The sequence below is a fragment of the Microcaecilia unicolor genome, chromosome 1 (assembly GCF_901765095.1).
Source record: "Microcaecilia unicolor chromosome 1, aMicUni1.1, whole genome shotgun sequence".
Taxonomy (NCBI): Eukaryota; Metazoa; Chordata; class Amphibia; order Gymnophiona; family Siphonopidae; genus Microcaecilia; species Microcaecilia unicolor.
Window position 1 is genome coordinate 200843916 of NC_044031.1, and position 16417 is coordinate 200860332.

The window sequence follows — 16417 nt, forward strand, 5'->3', positions numbered from 1 at the left end:
TTTTTTTTTATTATAAATCCAAACAACAGAACAGGCAAATATCAGAAATCAATCAATAAGAAATAAAAAAATTATATCCAAAGGTAAAAAAATGAAAGGATCTTGAAGACCACATCACGGGGAAGAAGGCCTGAGATATTTAAACAAAATGAAATTACCACAAGAGCAGGAATTCCATTTTGGCACATGTAGACGCTTGTGCGGCCTAGTAAAAGGGCCCCTCAGTGTCCCAATGAGTTACTCTGTTCCGCCAAGGAAGTTGAGGAGATTGTAAGCCCTTTGAGCAGGGACTGTCTTTTTTTGTTTATGGTGTACAGTGCTGCGTATGCCTTTTAGCGCTATAGAAATGATAAATAGTAGTAGTAGTAGAGGAAATATTTCTTTTCCCTTGCATATTAATTAAGCATTTACAAGGAAATCTTAGAAAAAAAGGTCCCCCTGGCTTTATAGTACAGAAGACTTCATATCTAGAAAAGCCTTCCTAGATATCTAGGTTACTCTGGAAACGTTTGTAAAGCTTTACCACAAAAGAGGAACTCTTATTTTTTAAAATACAGCTTTAAACCCATATTCTTAGCTTTCTCATCCAGGAGAGTTACTAAAACAGTTGCACTTGTTGAAATATTATTAGTAGTCTTCCAAATTGCAGTTAAATCTGCACTAGCAGAAGGGACTAATTCCTCAATTTCCCCTTCTTGCCAATTTCAATGGATTCTTTTTGAAGGAACATTGTAACATTTAACCAGCTTGCTGCTTTCTTAGGAATGGCCTTACTATCTAGAGCTGTCATAGAGCCTGGTATCTACTGTTCTATCTTTGGGGGGGAGGGGGGGGGGGCGGAGGGGGTCATGTCTTCATCCCTCTAGTGATTAGCTGGTCAGTTAGGGCACCTTTTTCACAAAATAAATGGCCAGGTTTTAAGCTCTTCCAAGTCCAGCCCAAAAGGTGCCTCCAACACGTTCCTTTGCTATTTGGACACACTCAGTGAAAAACGTCTCAACTCTGCCTTCTCAAAATAATCTCAATTTAGATGTTTTGGTGGGAAAAATGTCCATCTGCCACATTTGACACATTTTTCTCTTTTGAAAATGAATGCCTTAGACTTATACATTCCACTGAAAACAGGGTAGAAGCCTAGCTTTTTAAAATATCAGGCCTGAAGTATTTTAGATCAGAGTGCAATTAATTATGCACTGAAGAAGGTCATATCTCTTCTGACTGATGCAAAACCACACTTCCAGTAAGTCTTTCTTTACTGTAGAGCTAATAAACTTGTTCATGCATCTATTTTTGGTAGAATGAAGGCCTCTGGAATATGACAGATGCATGAGTGGTGTTTTCAGCTGCTTCCACTATTTTGCTATATTTTGTTTGATCCATTTATTTCATTTGCACTTTATATTCAGTAGCTCTGATTCGCAAAACCTGATTTGTTATGCTTTGGGAAGCTAATTAAAAAGAGTGTGCATTTTACTTTTTACGAAAATATTTAGGAGAGTAACCATATCTTCCAATCTGAATGCTGGCTAAGAGTTAGAATCATACAATCTATACCATAGGTCAGGGCTTTTCAGTTCTGGTCCTTGAGGGCCAGAAATTGGGCTGGTTTTATGCAGAATGGTCTTCACCTATGTCAAAAGATAAACACTTTTTGTGGACGTCCTGCAGCCCAAACAAATTAGTCACCTTCAAGGACTGGAGCAGAAAGGTCCTACAGCACTGCATGAAATGTTCCTTCTAAGCTGTGCAGGAGTCCTCCACTTACATTGCTGCCAGTGGGGGTGCTGTTTTAATATCACATTTGCACTAGAAAGGGAAGGCAAGTTCTGCAGGACTCCAGCATTAACCCCCACTGGCAGGAAAGCAGTTGGAAGACTCTCACATAGTTTAGAGAGAACATTGACTGCATGCCCAGGTATAATTTTCCAGGTTGGTTATACAAGACCACACAAGTTGTTTTTAGAAAGTAGTTCGGCTTGGACAAAAGAAGTTTGAGAAACTAGGTTACATTTTATTGTTATTGCTATACAGTGAAAGTTGCTACAAACATTTCTCCAATGAAAAATAGGAAAAAAAAAAAAAAACCTCAGTGCATGTTGTGCTCACTGACTTGGGGGGGGGGGGGGGGAAGTTTTAGAAATCAATAAATGCAATCACTAAATACCTAAGTTTAAATGAAGAACCAGCTTTGCTTTTTTCAGTTCCAGGGTGATATAGTCGCCTTGCTGTCCTTCTCCATGGAAGATTACACCTTCGCTTTCCGAGCTTTTAAATTTCAGTGCAATGATATCTTTCAAAGTTTTCATCTTCTTGTTCCTGAATCTGTATGATAGCCCACCATGGCCATCAAAATTGATAACATCGGCCCCTAGAGGGAAATAAAGAACAACACTGCTGAGTTATGCTGTACTTTGAATAACAGAGAACGAACGCACATAGTACGTAATGTACTCAAGTGGCAGCTATAACTTCCAGGACCATTAAATACTTCAAGTGACGCTAAGCACCTCTAGCTAAAATAGCATCTAATAATACACAAACAAATAGAGTATGCTTATTTTTCTAAAGTACAGTCTGTGCTTTAAAACTTGTACAACAGGATTTGAAGTATAACATCACCATATGGATAAGAAAATATGAACTTGGATTAGGATTTTAGATTCAATTACCTTTCCAGTTCCAAGCTTCAAATTACAAATTCAGGTGTAGTGCTGTTGGTAGAACCGGGCCCAGGAGGGTTTACAAACTAAGACAAGGATGTCAAACTGCAATCCTGGAGGGCCACAAACCTGGCTTTCAGGATATCCCTACATAATATTCAGACCTCCACTGTAAGGAAATATATCTCAACATAAGAAAATAAGAAAAGCCATACCTGGTCAGACCAATGGTCCACCTGCTCAGGGGTGGCTCGAGACAATCTGCTGCCTGAGGTGAGGTATGAGCTAGTGCCCCCCCCCCCAAAGCATCCAAAATTATCAGTGGGGCCAGGGCTGCCTCAATCATTAGGCAAGACTGGACAGCTGCCTAGGGCAGCAGATTCTTAGAGGGTAGCAGCTGCAGTCAAAGCAAAAGAATAGATCCTAACCATCAGGCAAACTCAAAGAACCATGTTTCTATCAGCACATACTTTAACCTGCTTTTCTCCAAAAACACAAAAGAGATGCAAGATGCTCAAACAACAAGAAGCAAAAGAAAGAAAGAAAGTGAGCAAAAGAAAAGCACAGTTTAACGCAACATAATAACATTAGTTATACTGGAGCTGATATTCTAGGCAAGTGCTGCTAACCGGATAAGCACCAATGACAGGGATATTCAGAAGTCCAGAAAGAGTAGGGAACAAAGAATGGCTCTTCAAAGACACACCATGGAACCACTAGTTTATAAAATAGTCTTTATTTGTAGTTGACACACTTGAAGACTAGTTTATAAAGTACAGCAATTCATTTCTGCTGTATATCAACCAGTAGTAATAAAAAAATATCATGTGCATTCTTATAATATACCATTGAAATCCACAAAACAAAAGGCACAAGTTCCACATGCCATCTTTTTCTTTTGATCTAGGCACAGGGAAAAAAAAAAAGATTTTAAATGCTCCCAGGTTTCAACCTAATTCATGTTTGATGTGGGATATAAATGTCATAAACTCTAAGGGCCCTGTTTACTAAGGCATTCTAGCATTTTCAGTGCATGCTAATTTTGCTAGAGACACCCATATATTGCTATGGGTGTCTCTAGCATTAGTGTGTGCTAAAAACGCTAGCGTGCCTATAGCGCAGCTTAGTAAACAGGGCCCTAAATGTTGAGCGCCTGATTCTCATAGCATGATGTCTGTTTTAGTGGCCCTTTATCAGGAGAAAAAAAAATCTCTGCATGAATATAACATGTGCTAGGGTGTCCCTAAAACCAGCCACTCCAAATGACATACCTATTACAATTTATAACAAATTAATACTCTATGAAAAGTTATCCCATTATTATACTTCCTCTTTCGTATGCTGCACAAGCTGGTATGCTTAAAAATATAAGTGAGATCAAATAAAAATGCTACCAGCAATAAAAAACGACAACTTGGATGCAGCAGCTCATACGTTTGTTTGCTTTGTTTTGAGTGTACGGGGATGGCAGTTATGCAGGGGAAGGGAAACAGAGATTAACCCAATTGGCTTCAGCTTTTTGACTTTAACCCATCTCCTGTTTTTATCCAACCACCTTGTTTTCTCCCCTCTCTCTCAAACCCCTTCCCCCCCTGCTGGTGGTCTGACATCTTTTCCCCCACCTTCTCTCTCTCAAACCCCTGCCCCCCCCCCCCCCAATTATTTATATTTGATGCCTGTCGCCGGCCTCTTCTTCTCTTTACCGCATTCTGTCCTATCTCTCTCAAACCCATCCCCTCCCCCCCTCTGGTTTACCTCTGCTTGCTCGGCAGAGCTACCAAGCTGCAGCAACGATTCCCATTTGCTGCCTGCTGCCGGCTTCTGAGTCTTCTCTCTAGTGCAGAGGGAGCTGCAGCAAACGAGCAAAGTTAGTAAACTCGCAGCAAGTGCGCGCTGCGGCACCCCCCCCAGCGGCATGCACCCGAGGGGGGGGCTCTTTCGCGGGGGGGTGTCTTTTGCCGGGGGGTGTCTGCGCTGCATCGGGGGGGCGCTGCACCTGGGGGGGGGGCGGGGCGCCGCCCTGGGTGTCCGCCCCCTAGGAACGCTACTGGGGAGAGGAGGTTTATGCCAGAAGAGCACTGGTTTTTCTAAGTGAATCAGCCATGGGAGGGGGGGGGGGGGGGGTAGCCAGGTCAATTTACTTTATCTGGCTTACTAGGCCCTTTAAAATATAGCAGGCCCAAATTGGAGCCTGCTATCATTGCATTGCAGTGGTGAAGAACATATAAAATTCAACATTTCAGCAATGCACGTCTCGTTCACTGAAAAGTGTAAGCCAGTGGTTCCCAAACCTGGTCTTGGAGGCACCCAGCTAGTTAGGTTTTCAGGATATCCATAATGAATATTCATGAGAGATTTGCATGCACTGCCTTTACTGTATGCCAATCTATCTCATGAATATTCATTGTGGATACCCTGAAAACCTGACTGGCTGGGGTACCTCCATGATCAAGTTTGGGAGTCACTGCTCTAAAAACATTGCAACAGTGTACTGGAAAAACATTGGGATCATGACCCTACAGAATCGTGGAAAACAAAGAGGTTATGATCATCTGTGACATCCCCATCTCAACTGATACAATGCTGGATGCCAGAAAACCAGATACAGTGGTAAAAGAGAAAAACACCAGAATGACATTGATTACTTGGTGAATCACGTGGAGAGGAGAAAGATCCTCAAGTTCCAAGAAATGTATCTATTTATTTCAGTGGCGTAGCCAGACTGCCAATTTTGGGTGGGCCTGAACCCAAAGTGGGTGGGCACAAAATTTTCTCTCTACCCCTCCCCCCCCCCCCCCCCCAGCAAAATGTAGTCACACTCAGATGCATTTGTCACACAGGGTAAAGTGCTGCTTTTCAGTGCATCCGATTTCAGACAATTTATTTAATAGCCTAATCCTTTTCAGTGAGCTTTCAGAGGCCAAAACCTCCTGCCTCAGGTCAGTATAATGCTGTTACGGTATCCTCTCCTGACCTAAGGAAGGAAGTATTGGTCTCTGAAACTTTATTAACACCATATTACTTTACCCTAAATTAAAAATAAAATTATTTTCTTTACCTTTGTTGTATGGCCATTTACTTTTTCTCATTGTGTTGCTCCCTGTCTCTAGATTCTGCTTTCCTTCGTTTTCGCTTAACTCTTCTGCCAGGGTTTCCTGGCCATTTGTCATTTTTCTCTCCTTTTTCTTTGCTTTCTTCAATATTTTTCTGCCTCTCTCTGTGTCCAGATTTAATTCATTCTTACTATCCATTCTTTAATTTCCTTCATCTACTTATGGCTTTTCATCTTTTTCTCACCCTTGTTCTCCCCATGCCCCTTCCTCTTATTCTCCAATCTTTCACTACTCCCCCTTTCCAAGCAGCCTCTCCTCTTTCTCTCCCCATCCTTCCAGTGTCTCCCCTCTCTCTCCCCATCCTTCCAATAGTCTCCCCTCTTTCTTTCTGCATCCTTCCATCCAGTGTCACCTCTTTCTCCCTACCCTTCCATCCAGCATCTTCCCTCTTTCTCTCCCCATCCTTCCATTTTCCCTCTTTCTCTGCCATCCTCCCATCTGTTTTCCCTTTCTCTCCACATCCTTCCATTTTCCCTCTTTCTCTGCCATCCTCCCATGTGTTTTCCCTCTTTCTCTCCCCATCCTTCCATTTTCCCTCTTTCTCTGCCATCCTGCCATCTGTTTTCCCTCTTTCTCTCCCCATCCTTCCATTTCCCCTCTTTCTCTGCCATCCTTCCGTCTGTTTTCCCTCTTTGTCTGCCATCCTCCTGTCTGTTTTCCCTCTTTCTCTCCCTATCCTTCCGTTTTCCCTCTTTCTCTGCCATCCTTCCATCTGTTTTCCCTCTTTCTCTCCCTATCCTTCCGTTTTCCCTCTTTCTCTGCCATCCTCCCATCTGTTTTCCCTCTTTCTCTCCCCATCCTTCCGTTTTCCCTCTTTCTTTGTCATCCTCCCATCTGTTTTCCCTCTTTCTCTCCCCATCCTTCCGTTTTCCCTCTTTCTCTGCCATCCTCCCATCTGTTTTCCCTCTTTCTCTCCCCATCCTTCCGTTTTCCCTCTTTCTCTGCCATCCTCCCATCTGTCTCCCTCTTTCTCTCCCCATCCTTCCATTTTCCCTCTTTCTCCCCATCCTGCCATCTGTTTTCCCTCTTTCTTTCCCCATCCTTCCGTTTTCCCTCTTTCTCTGCCATCCTCCCATCTGTTTTCCCTCTTTCTCTCCCCCTCCTTCCATTTTTCCTCTTTCTCCCCATCCTGCCATCCATTTTCCCTCTCCCATTCAGGCCCACCAGCCCCAGCTCCCATTGCCGGCCACTGCTGCTTTTCCTGATGAGCAGCAGGGCCGGCGCTACAAAAAGAAGAAGCGCTCAGCTGACTGAGCTGAGCGCCAACGCTAACCCGACGAGAAAAAATGTTTTTAAAAAAAAAGCGGCACTGCAGGCAGCCTCGCAGCATTGGCTGCTGGCTCTGCAGGCTCCTTCCGTCTCTTACGTCACTGCCCCTGCTTCGCTACAGGGGCAGTGATGTAAGAGACGGGAGGAGCCTGCACAGAGCCAGCAGCCAATGCTTCGAGGCTGCCTGCGGTGCTGCATTTTTTTTAAAACATTTTTTTCTCGTCCTTAGCGATGCGTTGGCGCTCAGCTCAGTCAGCTGAGCGCTTCTTCTTTTTGTAGCGCCGGCCACTGCTGCTCATCAGGAAAAGCAGCAGTGGCCGGCAATGGGAGCTGGCGCTGGCGCTGGGCGGGCCTGGACTGAAATTGGGTGGGCCTGGGCCCACCCAGGCCCACCCGTAGCTATGCCCCTGATTTATTTATGACATTTATAACCCACATTTTGCTGCACAAATTTGATTTCAATGCGGCTTACAAGATACAAGAATGTACAAAATTTGAAATAATAACCATAATCCCACACATATCAACCAAGGAAACAAATGTAAATACATATGTAATGGGGGAGGGGGAGAAAAAAACTAAGCATCAGCATCAATTAACCAAACTTTTGTTTTTTTTAAAGGAAAGAGTTCAAAAACTTGCGAAAAGTAAGTAATCATGCTGGGATCTAATATATATTTGGCAAGGGATTCCACCACTTAGTATCTTGGTTAGAAAAAGTAGCAGAATAAATTGACATATAGACTACTTTCTTGCAGGTAGTCTCTCATAGGTAGCATTTCGAGAAGGCAAAGTGACAAAGAGCAACATATAATCAGGGGCAGTGCCATACAAAATTGGAAATAGGAGAGCACAGAGCTTAAAAACAACCCTGGCCCTTACAGGAAGCCAATGAAATTGAATCAGCAGTGGAGTAACCCTTCCAAAGTGTGGCACATGCCGGATTTACCTGGTCCCAGTATTCCGGGTAGTTTGAAGTTTCCTTAAAACACTGGACAAGTAACCTGAAAATATCTATTGAAGAAAAAAGGGCCTCATTCGCTTCAGCTTCCAAGGTACCATCAAAGATTAAGGGGCCCTTTTACTCAGCTGTGGTAAAAAGTGGCCTGTGCTGGTTTGGTTGAGTGAAATTAGCATGTGCTGGGCCATTATTTACCTCAGTGGGTAAAAAGGCCTTTCATTAATGGGGCTGTAAATGGCCATACATTAATATTAAAAGTAGTGTGAGGCAATTAACACCACCTATTTACTTGGTGGTAAGGACTCATGTGCTACTTCTGTAGTAATCAGGAGTAATGTGGCTGCACAGCCGATTACTGCCGGGAATGCCCCCCATGGGAGAAAATAGAAAATTATTTTATTTCACGGGAAACAGTACGTGCTAACTTCGAAACTACCACAGGGCACCCACGCTACCCCGGTGGTAGTGTTGATTTACCACATGCTACCTGCAAATTATCCCTACCGCAGCTTAGTAAAAGGGCCCCTTAGTGACTACAGAGGCCACCTGAGATTCAAAGGATAAGTGACGATCAACAACGGCCCCCAATATATTAAGAGTGGTTTCCAAGGGATAAGTGATGCAGTCAATGCTAAATTGCTACAGGGATCATGGTCAAATGGACTGGTTAATGCCCAAAATTTAGTCATTGAACTTTCAATGTGATGGTTTTGAGACTCACTACCACCATTGTTATGAGACCTTAACACCACCCATTGACTTAGTGGTAAGGTCTCACGCATTAACCGGGCAGTAATGGTCTATACGCATAGAATTACAATTACTGCCCGGTTTCCACCGCATGCTGTAAAATAAAAATTATTTTCTGGCACGCATAGAGGGGCATAATCGAACATGAACGCTCATCTCCATGGGCGTCTATGTCCGCGAACGGGTACGTGAAGGGGCGGGACAGACTGTATTTTCAAAAAAATGGGCGCCCATCTTTTTTTTCGATAATGCGGTTTGTGCCTGGCAAATGCATCAGATTTGTGCGGATTTGAGCTGGGTGGTTTCGTTTCTCAGCGATAATGGAAACCGAAGGCGCCCAGCTCAAAAACGAACAAATCCAAGGCATTGGGTCTTGGGAGAGGCCAGGATTCGTAGTGCACTGGTCCCCCTCACATGCCAGGATACCAACCGGGCACCCTAGGGGGCACTTGTAACAATTAGAAAAACATTTAAATACCTCCCAAGTCCCTTGGGTGCTGAGCCCCTCAAATCCCCCCAAAACCCACTGCCCACAACTCTACACAGTTACCATAGCACTTATGGCTGAAGGGGGGCACCTACATGTGGGTATGGGTTTTGGCGGTGGTTTGGAGGGCTCCCATTTACCACCACAAGTGTAACAGGTAGGGGGGAATGGGCTTGGGTCCACCTGGGTGAAGTCCACTGCATCCACTAACAACTGCTCCAGGGACCTGCATAATGCTGTGATGGAGCTTGGTATGGCATTTCAGGCTGGCATACAGGCTGGGAAAAAAAGTTTTTAAAGTTGTTTGTTTTATGCTGGGAGGGGTTAGTGACCACTGGGGGAGTCAGGGGTGATCATCCCCGATTCCCTTCGGTGGTCATGTGGTCATTTAGGGCATTTTTTGAGACTTGTTCGTGAAAAAAAAGGGTCCAATAAAAATGACCCAAATTCGCGCTAAAAATGCCTTTCTCTTTTCCATTATTGGTCGAAGGCGCCCATCTCTCCTCAGCCGATAAACACGCCCCAGTCCCGCCTTCACCACACCTCCAACAAGCCCCCGTCAACTTTGCCCGTTTCCGTGACAGATTGCAGTTGAAGACGCCCAAAATCAGCTTTCGATTATACCTATTTGGGCGCCTTTGCGAGATGGACACCTATCTCCCGATTTGGGTTGAAATCTGGGCGCCCATCACTTTAGAAATTAAGGCTGATAGTGGACACACATATAAAAATTGAAATTACCACCTGGGCCATGCAGTAGCCAGGAGGTAACTCCAAATTAATGCACGTTGGGTGCACTTAGGCGCCCACGCAGCTTAGAAAAAGGGCCCCTAGGTTTGCACTGGAGGCAATGGAAAGTCAGGTTTCAGGTCTACGAAAACTATGATGTACCGCCCTAGAGACATAACTTTCAGGGCAGTTTACATGAATTAAAAACAGATTTTAAAAATGAGGTTTGATTAAGGCGAAGAGAGAAGGAAAATAGTAGAAAAGTGAAGCAACATGCCCAAGATCACAATGACCAGTGCTTTTTTTGTGCCGGTACGCAACGGTACAGCGTACCGGCACCTTTTTTTTTTTGCTCCCCCCGCCCCGTGAGCCCATGTCCCGCACGCAGTGCCAGCCCCCATTTCCGGCCGCTGCTGCTTCTCCTGTTGAGCAGCAGCGGCCGCTACACAAAGAAAAAGATTTTTTTTTAAATTCAAACCTGGCTGAAACGCGGCACCCCGGCACTGTAGACAGCCATTAGGCATTGGCTGTTGCCCCGCAGCCGCTCCTCCTCTTGCCTCTACGTCACTGCGCTCCTCCGGGGTCTTCCTCCAGGGGCAGTGACGTAGAGGCAAGAGGAGGAGCGGTTGCGGGGCAACAGCCAATGCCTAATGGCTGTCTACAGTGCCGGGGTGCCGCGTTTCAGCCAGGTTTCAATTTTTTTTTTAAATCTTCTTTTTCTTTGTGTAGCGGCCGCTGCTGCTCAACAACAGGAGAAGCAGCAGCGGCCGGAAATAGGGGCTGGTGCCGCGTGCTTCGCGCCATTCGCGCCAAACTTGGCAGGGACAGGGAGAGGGAATCCAACAGAGGGAAGGATTGGGGAGAGAGAGAAAGAGGGAAACCAACAGAGGGAAGGATTGGGGAAAGAGGGAAAACAACAGAGGGAAGGATTGGGGAGAGAGAGAAAGAGGGAAGGATTGGGGAGAGAGAGAAAGAGGGAAACCAACAGAGGGAAGGATTGGGGAGAGAGAGAAAGAGGGAATCCAACAGAGGGAAGGATTGGGGAGAGAGAGAAAGAGAGAAAACAACAGAGGGAAGGATTGGGGAAAGAGAGAAAGAGGGAAAACAACAGAGGGAAGGATTTGGGAGAGAGAGGGAAAACAACAGAGGGAAGGATTGGGGGGGAAAGAGGGAAACCAACAGAGGGAAGGATTGGGGAGAGAGAGGGAAACAACAGAGGGAAGGATTGGGGAGAGAGAGAAAGAAAGAGGGAAAACAACAGAGGGAAGGATTGGGGAGAGAGAGAAAGGGAAAACAACAGAGGGAAGGATTGGGGAGAGAGGGGAAAACAGATGGAAGGATGGGGAGAGAGAGGGAAAAACAGATGGAAGGATGGGGAGAGAGAGGGAAAAACAGATGGAAGGATTGGGGAAAGAGAGAGGGAAAACAGATGGAAGGATGGGGAGAGAGAGGGGGAAAACAGATGGAAGGATGGGGAGAGAGAGAGGGAAGATGCTGGATGGAAGAATGCAGAAAGAAATAGGGGAGACACTGGAAGGATGGGGAGAGAAAGCAGAGCTGCTGGATGGAAAAGGGGAATAGAGAAAGACTGGAGAATAAGAGGAAGGGGCATGGGGAGAACAAGGGTGAGGAAAAGATGAAAAGCCACAGGTAGATGAAGGAAATTAAAGAATGGATAGTAAGAATGAATTAAATCTGGACAGAGCCTGAAAAATATTGAAGAAAGCAAAGAAAAAGGAGACAAAAATGACAAATGGCACAGAAGAGTTAAGCGAAAAGAAAAGAAAGCAGAATCACAGACTGGGACCAATATGGAAAGAAAAACAGTCACCAGACAACAAAGGTAGAAAAAAATCATTTTATTTTCATTTTAGTGTTTGTAATTATGTCCAATTTGAGAATTTACATTGGCTGTCTTATTTTGCACTGGGTATACTGGAGCTGTAAGAGCTTACAGAGATTATTTATAATGAAAAAAATCACGTTATTTTTTTCTCCTATAGTACTATAATTTTTTCAATGATGTCTGTTTATATGCGCCATGGCTGGTATAGGGGGTGTGGTTAATGTGGGTGTGGCTATCATAGGGGTAGAGCCATATGTGGTGACCCCGCCCATAATGAGTACCGGCACCTTTTTTTCTACCAAAAAAGCACTGACAATGACCATCCATGGGAAAAATGGAAAATGAATGTTGGCTTCGTTGGCTCTTAGCTCACTGCTCTAACCACTAGGCTACTCCTCCGCAAACTAGCATTTTCAATCCACAAAAATTCATCCTTTTGATTTGTGAACTTAGCAAATCTGCAGAAGTTTGCCTGTGGATCCTTGCATTGGCCTGAGCTCTGTAGCAAAAACATAAAAGATTTATTGCCTTTTACTAGAATTAAATCCAAAAGATTTGAGCCCTAAGGTGGATTACAGGCAAAACATTCATAATTCAGCAATTAAACATAACAATATTAGAAATAACTTTAAAAATATAAAATCCTAAATTCTAGATAGCATTTGAAGTTTTCAAGCAGGGAAATAGTGATTTCTGCCTGCAAATTGCCTTCCCTAAACATGGCTAAAAGTATGTGTATTGTCTCACACTGCATGTACTTTTAGCAGCATATAGAGAAGGTGTTTCCAAGAGTGTGTGTAGAATAGGCGGTGGATTATACATCGATTCTATTTTCAAATCTACATGTGCTATTTTTATTTTTTGTTTATTAATAATTTCATAAGTAAATTATCCAGAAAATAAATAATAGAATTTATAAGAGAACATGATATAACAAATATCCCAACATCACACATTAGAAAAAACAAACAAGAATTCTCTCTCTCTCTCTCTCTCTCTCTCTCTATATATATATATATATATATATATTGCATTTATATCCCACATTATCCCACCTATTTGCAGGCTCAATGTGGCTTACATTGTCATTACAGAATATCAGATACAGTTAGTAGTGTGTAGAGATTAAGTAGGGAAGAAGGAGGAAGTGATTAGGCGGGTGATAGTAGAAGTGAATTTTCCTAACTGGTCCTCAATAAGAAAGGACAGAGAAGGAAAAACTAAAAATTAAAAGTTAAGAAGAGAAAATAGAAAGTTAGATAATGCTTAAAAGCAATAAACCATCTTGCAGTGCATGTTTATCTGATAGTGAATCCCACAATCTATTCCAGACTATAAATTAGTTCACGGAGAAGCAGTAGAGGTTTCCTTAAAAGAAGGCTCTAGAATGGCAATGGGTGCTCACATTTACATGCCACTTGTATGTGTAAATGTACAGAATACGGTCACTCTCACGAGTAAGTGAATACCTACATGCTTATGTGATAGAAGAGGCTAAGCATTATTCTATAAAGACAGGCCTAAGAGTGTTGCATGGGAGGGACATGGGCCACTTATACATGCAATTTACAAAATAAAGTTGGTTACAAACACCTTAGTCATATTTAGTCACCAACTGTTACATAGGTATATGGCTGGTGTAACTGTAGGAGCATAAATCGATTTTTTACTCATTCCAAAAATACAAAAATTAGGGGACACTCGAAGTTACATGGAAATACTTTAAAAAGAAATAGGAGGAAATATTTTTTTCACTCAACAAATGGTTAAGCTCTGGAACTCTTTGCTGGAGGATGTGGTAACAGCGAGTCATGTGCAGAGTGAGGGTAAGATTTGGCTCAAATACATTTTTTAAATTTTGTTAATAAATCCTGCTGCCTTGTATTTGCCATTGCTACTTTTCTGTCATCCTTTTTTTTTCTGTTGTGATGAACATGGAGGGTGGCAGAGGGGAAGCCCAGGCGAGCCACAGCTGCCTATGTTACAAGTGCTAATTATACAGTGTGTAGAATCACCTTGAACGATGTAAGAGTCTAGAATGTTAATAAAAGCCTTCTGTGAGTGACTATTCACTGCTAATATAATTGCATTGGCTCTATTGCATACTGTATAGGTTCAATAATGCAATCCAACTGCAGTCATCATTCTGATGGTAGATGTCAGCTCTGCTGTGTTTTATTGCTTAAATACTGTTTATGCCTTAATGGCAGTAAAGGGACAAAATAAATTAAAGGATGGAAATTCCATCTGCTGCAGATTCGTGTGGGTTCTGCAGTTAAAACAGCACATTCACAGAAAGCTGGGACTTCTAATTACTGTGCAATGCTTCAAAAGGACACAGTAGTAATACTCACACATTATCAATTGAACATGCCATTACTAAGCCAGTTTTTCAAATCTCTCAGATACTTCTACAATTCCCCAGCATCTTGGGGAGTTACAAATTGCTTTTCACTCACTGAACTAGTGAAGCCAGTTTTCAGCTGGCCAACTAACAGATAACTTTAAACAAATAAGTTATATGTTCAAAGTTAGAATATATTCACCCGCCTATGTATTTAAATTGCATAGCTGAATAGCTTATCCGTTTAAAGTTATTCCAGCCAATTGTGCATTTAATTTAAATACAGAATACACTTAGGTGGAAATTTATTCTGCCTAGAGTTTTCATGAAAAATAGTCAATAAGCACCAAATTATTTATCTTGAAGGGAGCTCACAGTATAACCATTAAATAGACGCTCTGCTTCAATCCATTTTCCAACATACATTTATCAATAACAATCCACTGGGTTCAGAAATCATAGTATTTTTATATATACGGGTCTATCAGATCAGCGCACCTTCCCCTAATAAGGCTAAATGAGCCTAGCATATGTCTGAAAAGGGGCGTAGCGCAATCCTCATCAATCCTTAAATATATTTTTTAAATTTTTTTCTTTCTTTTTTAGTTTTAAACAGCTTATATCTTTTCCAATTATTATATCCAGTATTTCCTCTATATATTAACAGTATATTAAAGTACTTAGCTTTTCAATTTTTCAATGTTAGCGATTTTAGCTGTTTCTTATATTCAAAGGCTGGAGACCAGATGTCAACCGACACAGATCCATGTTTCGCGTTATAGAACGCTGTTTCAAGGTAGTCTCCACGCATATGTCAAACAGTCCCCATTGATGAGGATTGCGCTACGCCCCTTTTCAGACATATGCTAGGCTCATTTAACCTTATTAGGGGAAGGTGCGCTGATCTGATAGACCCGTATATATAAAAATACTATGATTTCTGGACCTAGTGGATTGTTATTGATAAATGTATGTTGGAAAATGGATTGAAGCAGAGCGTCTATTTAATGGTTAGAGTTTTCATGAGCCATATATAGAATCTGGCCCCAAATGGGCATTACCTCAGGTGTTTATGACAAGAAGCATTAAAACATAATCACAAAAATGTGTTAACCCGGGTATTAATAAATCAGCATTAAATATTATCTATTCATAATTGAACATTGGATAGCTTGAATATTAATAGAATGGCTTTTCAGAATCAAAACATCAGGGGCTATTTTTGGTATATTAGTAAATCAATTATACTCTATTTAGTAGTGAAGTATCTGGCAATTTGTTGGTTGTTAACAGAGAATTAAAGGATATGCCAAATTTATGAATCTTTTCCTCTCAGCCTATAACAGTGCTTCTCAACCCTCTGCTGGAAGCACAAGTAGCAAGTCAACATTTCAGGATTGCCATCATGAATTAGAGCTGTACAAAATAGCATATTTTACTATTCGGTCAAATACAAATAATGAAAAATATTTGACCAAATACAAATACCGAATACGAATAATGGGCACTGAGCTTTAACATAACAAATGATAAAAGAAGCAACATGAAATCGGCAGGATTTAGTACAGTATAGCCTCATATTACTCGTGTTTGAATTTAAATCACTATTCAGCTAAATACGAATAATGTATTTGGAGCCATTATTTGGGTCCGAATCGAATTGAATATGAATATTCGGTACAGTCCTATGAATATGACTGAAAAATTTGCAAACAATGGATCTTCAATATATGCAAATGTATCCCACGCTTATTCACCATGGTAGTCCTGAAAACTTAAGTGACTGGGGTGATTCCAGGAGAGGGTTAAGATGCTCCTTTGAGGAGGGACTTAGGGGTACCGAGTACCGGCACCTTTTCCATTGTCTGTTAAAATTGACCCATGGTCCTGAAGTTTTAATGAAATAGCTCAGGCCCTACACACCAATTCTGCATTGTCATAGATTCTGTGGCTGGTTGAAGGGGGGGGGGGGCTGGCTATTGTGGGGTGGGTCCCTCAATGATCACCCCCACCCCTGAAGGGTCGCCTGGCATTTGAGTACCAGCACCTTTTTGCTAGAAAAAAACCCACACTTTTTATAAAAAGCACTTCTATGTCAAACTTTCCCTGCTTGTATTTTGAAAGATGAGAGGGGCAGCTGGGCAATAATAAATTAAACTCACTTCAAGATCAATAAGGTGTGTAGGGAAGGACCTTAAGAGAGAGAAGAGATTAAAGTATGGACAGTCAGAATGGGGTGATTATATCGTGTTAAGCTA

At 42.4% G+C, this 16417-nt stretch overlaps 1 protein-coding gene across 1 annotated transcript in view; it reads right to left on the minus strand.

Moving 5' to 3' along the window:
- Positions 1-16417, minus strand: part of CNTNAP2 (contactin associated protein like 2) — a 2081195-nt gene that overhangs the window by 1531864 nt on the left and 532914 nt on the right. Inside the window, exon 4 of the mRNA XM_030203705.1 lies at positions 2165-2368. Coding sequence (XP_030059565.1) covers positions 2165-2368 — 204 coding nt within the window. The remainder of the gene's footprint in view (positions 1-2164; positions 2369-16417) is intronic.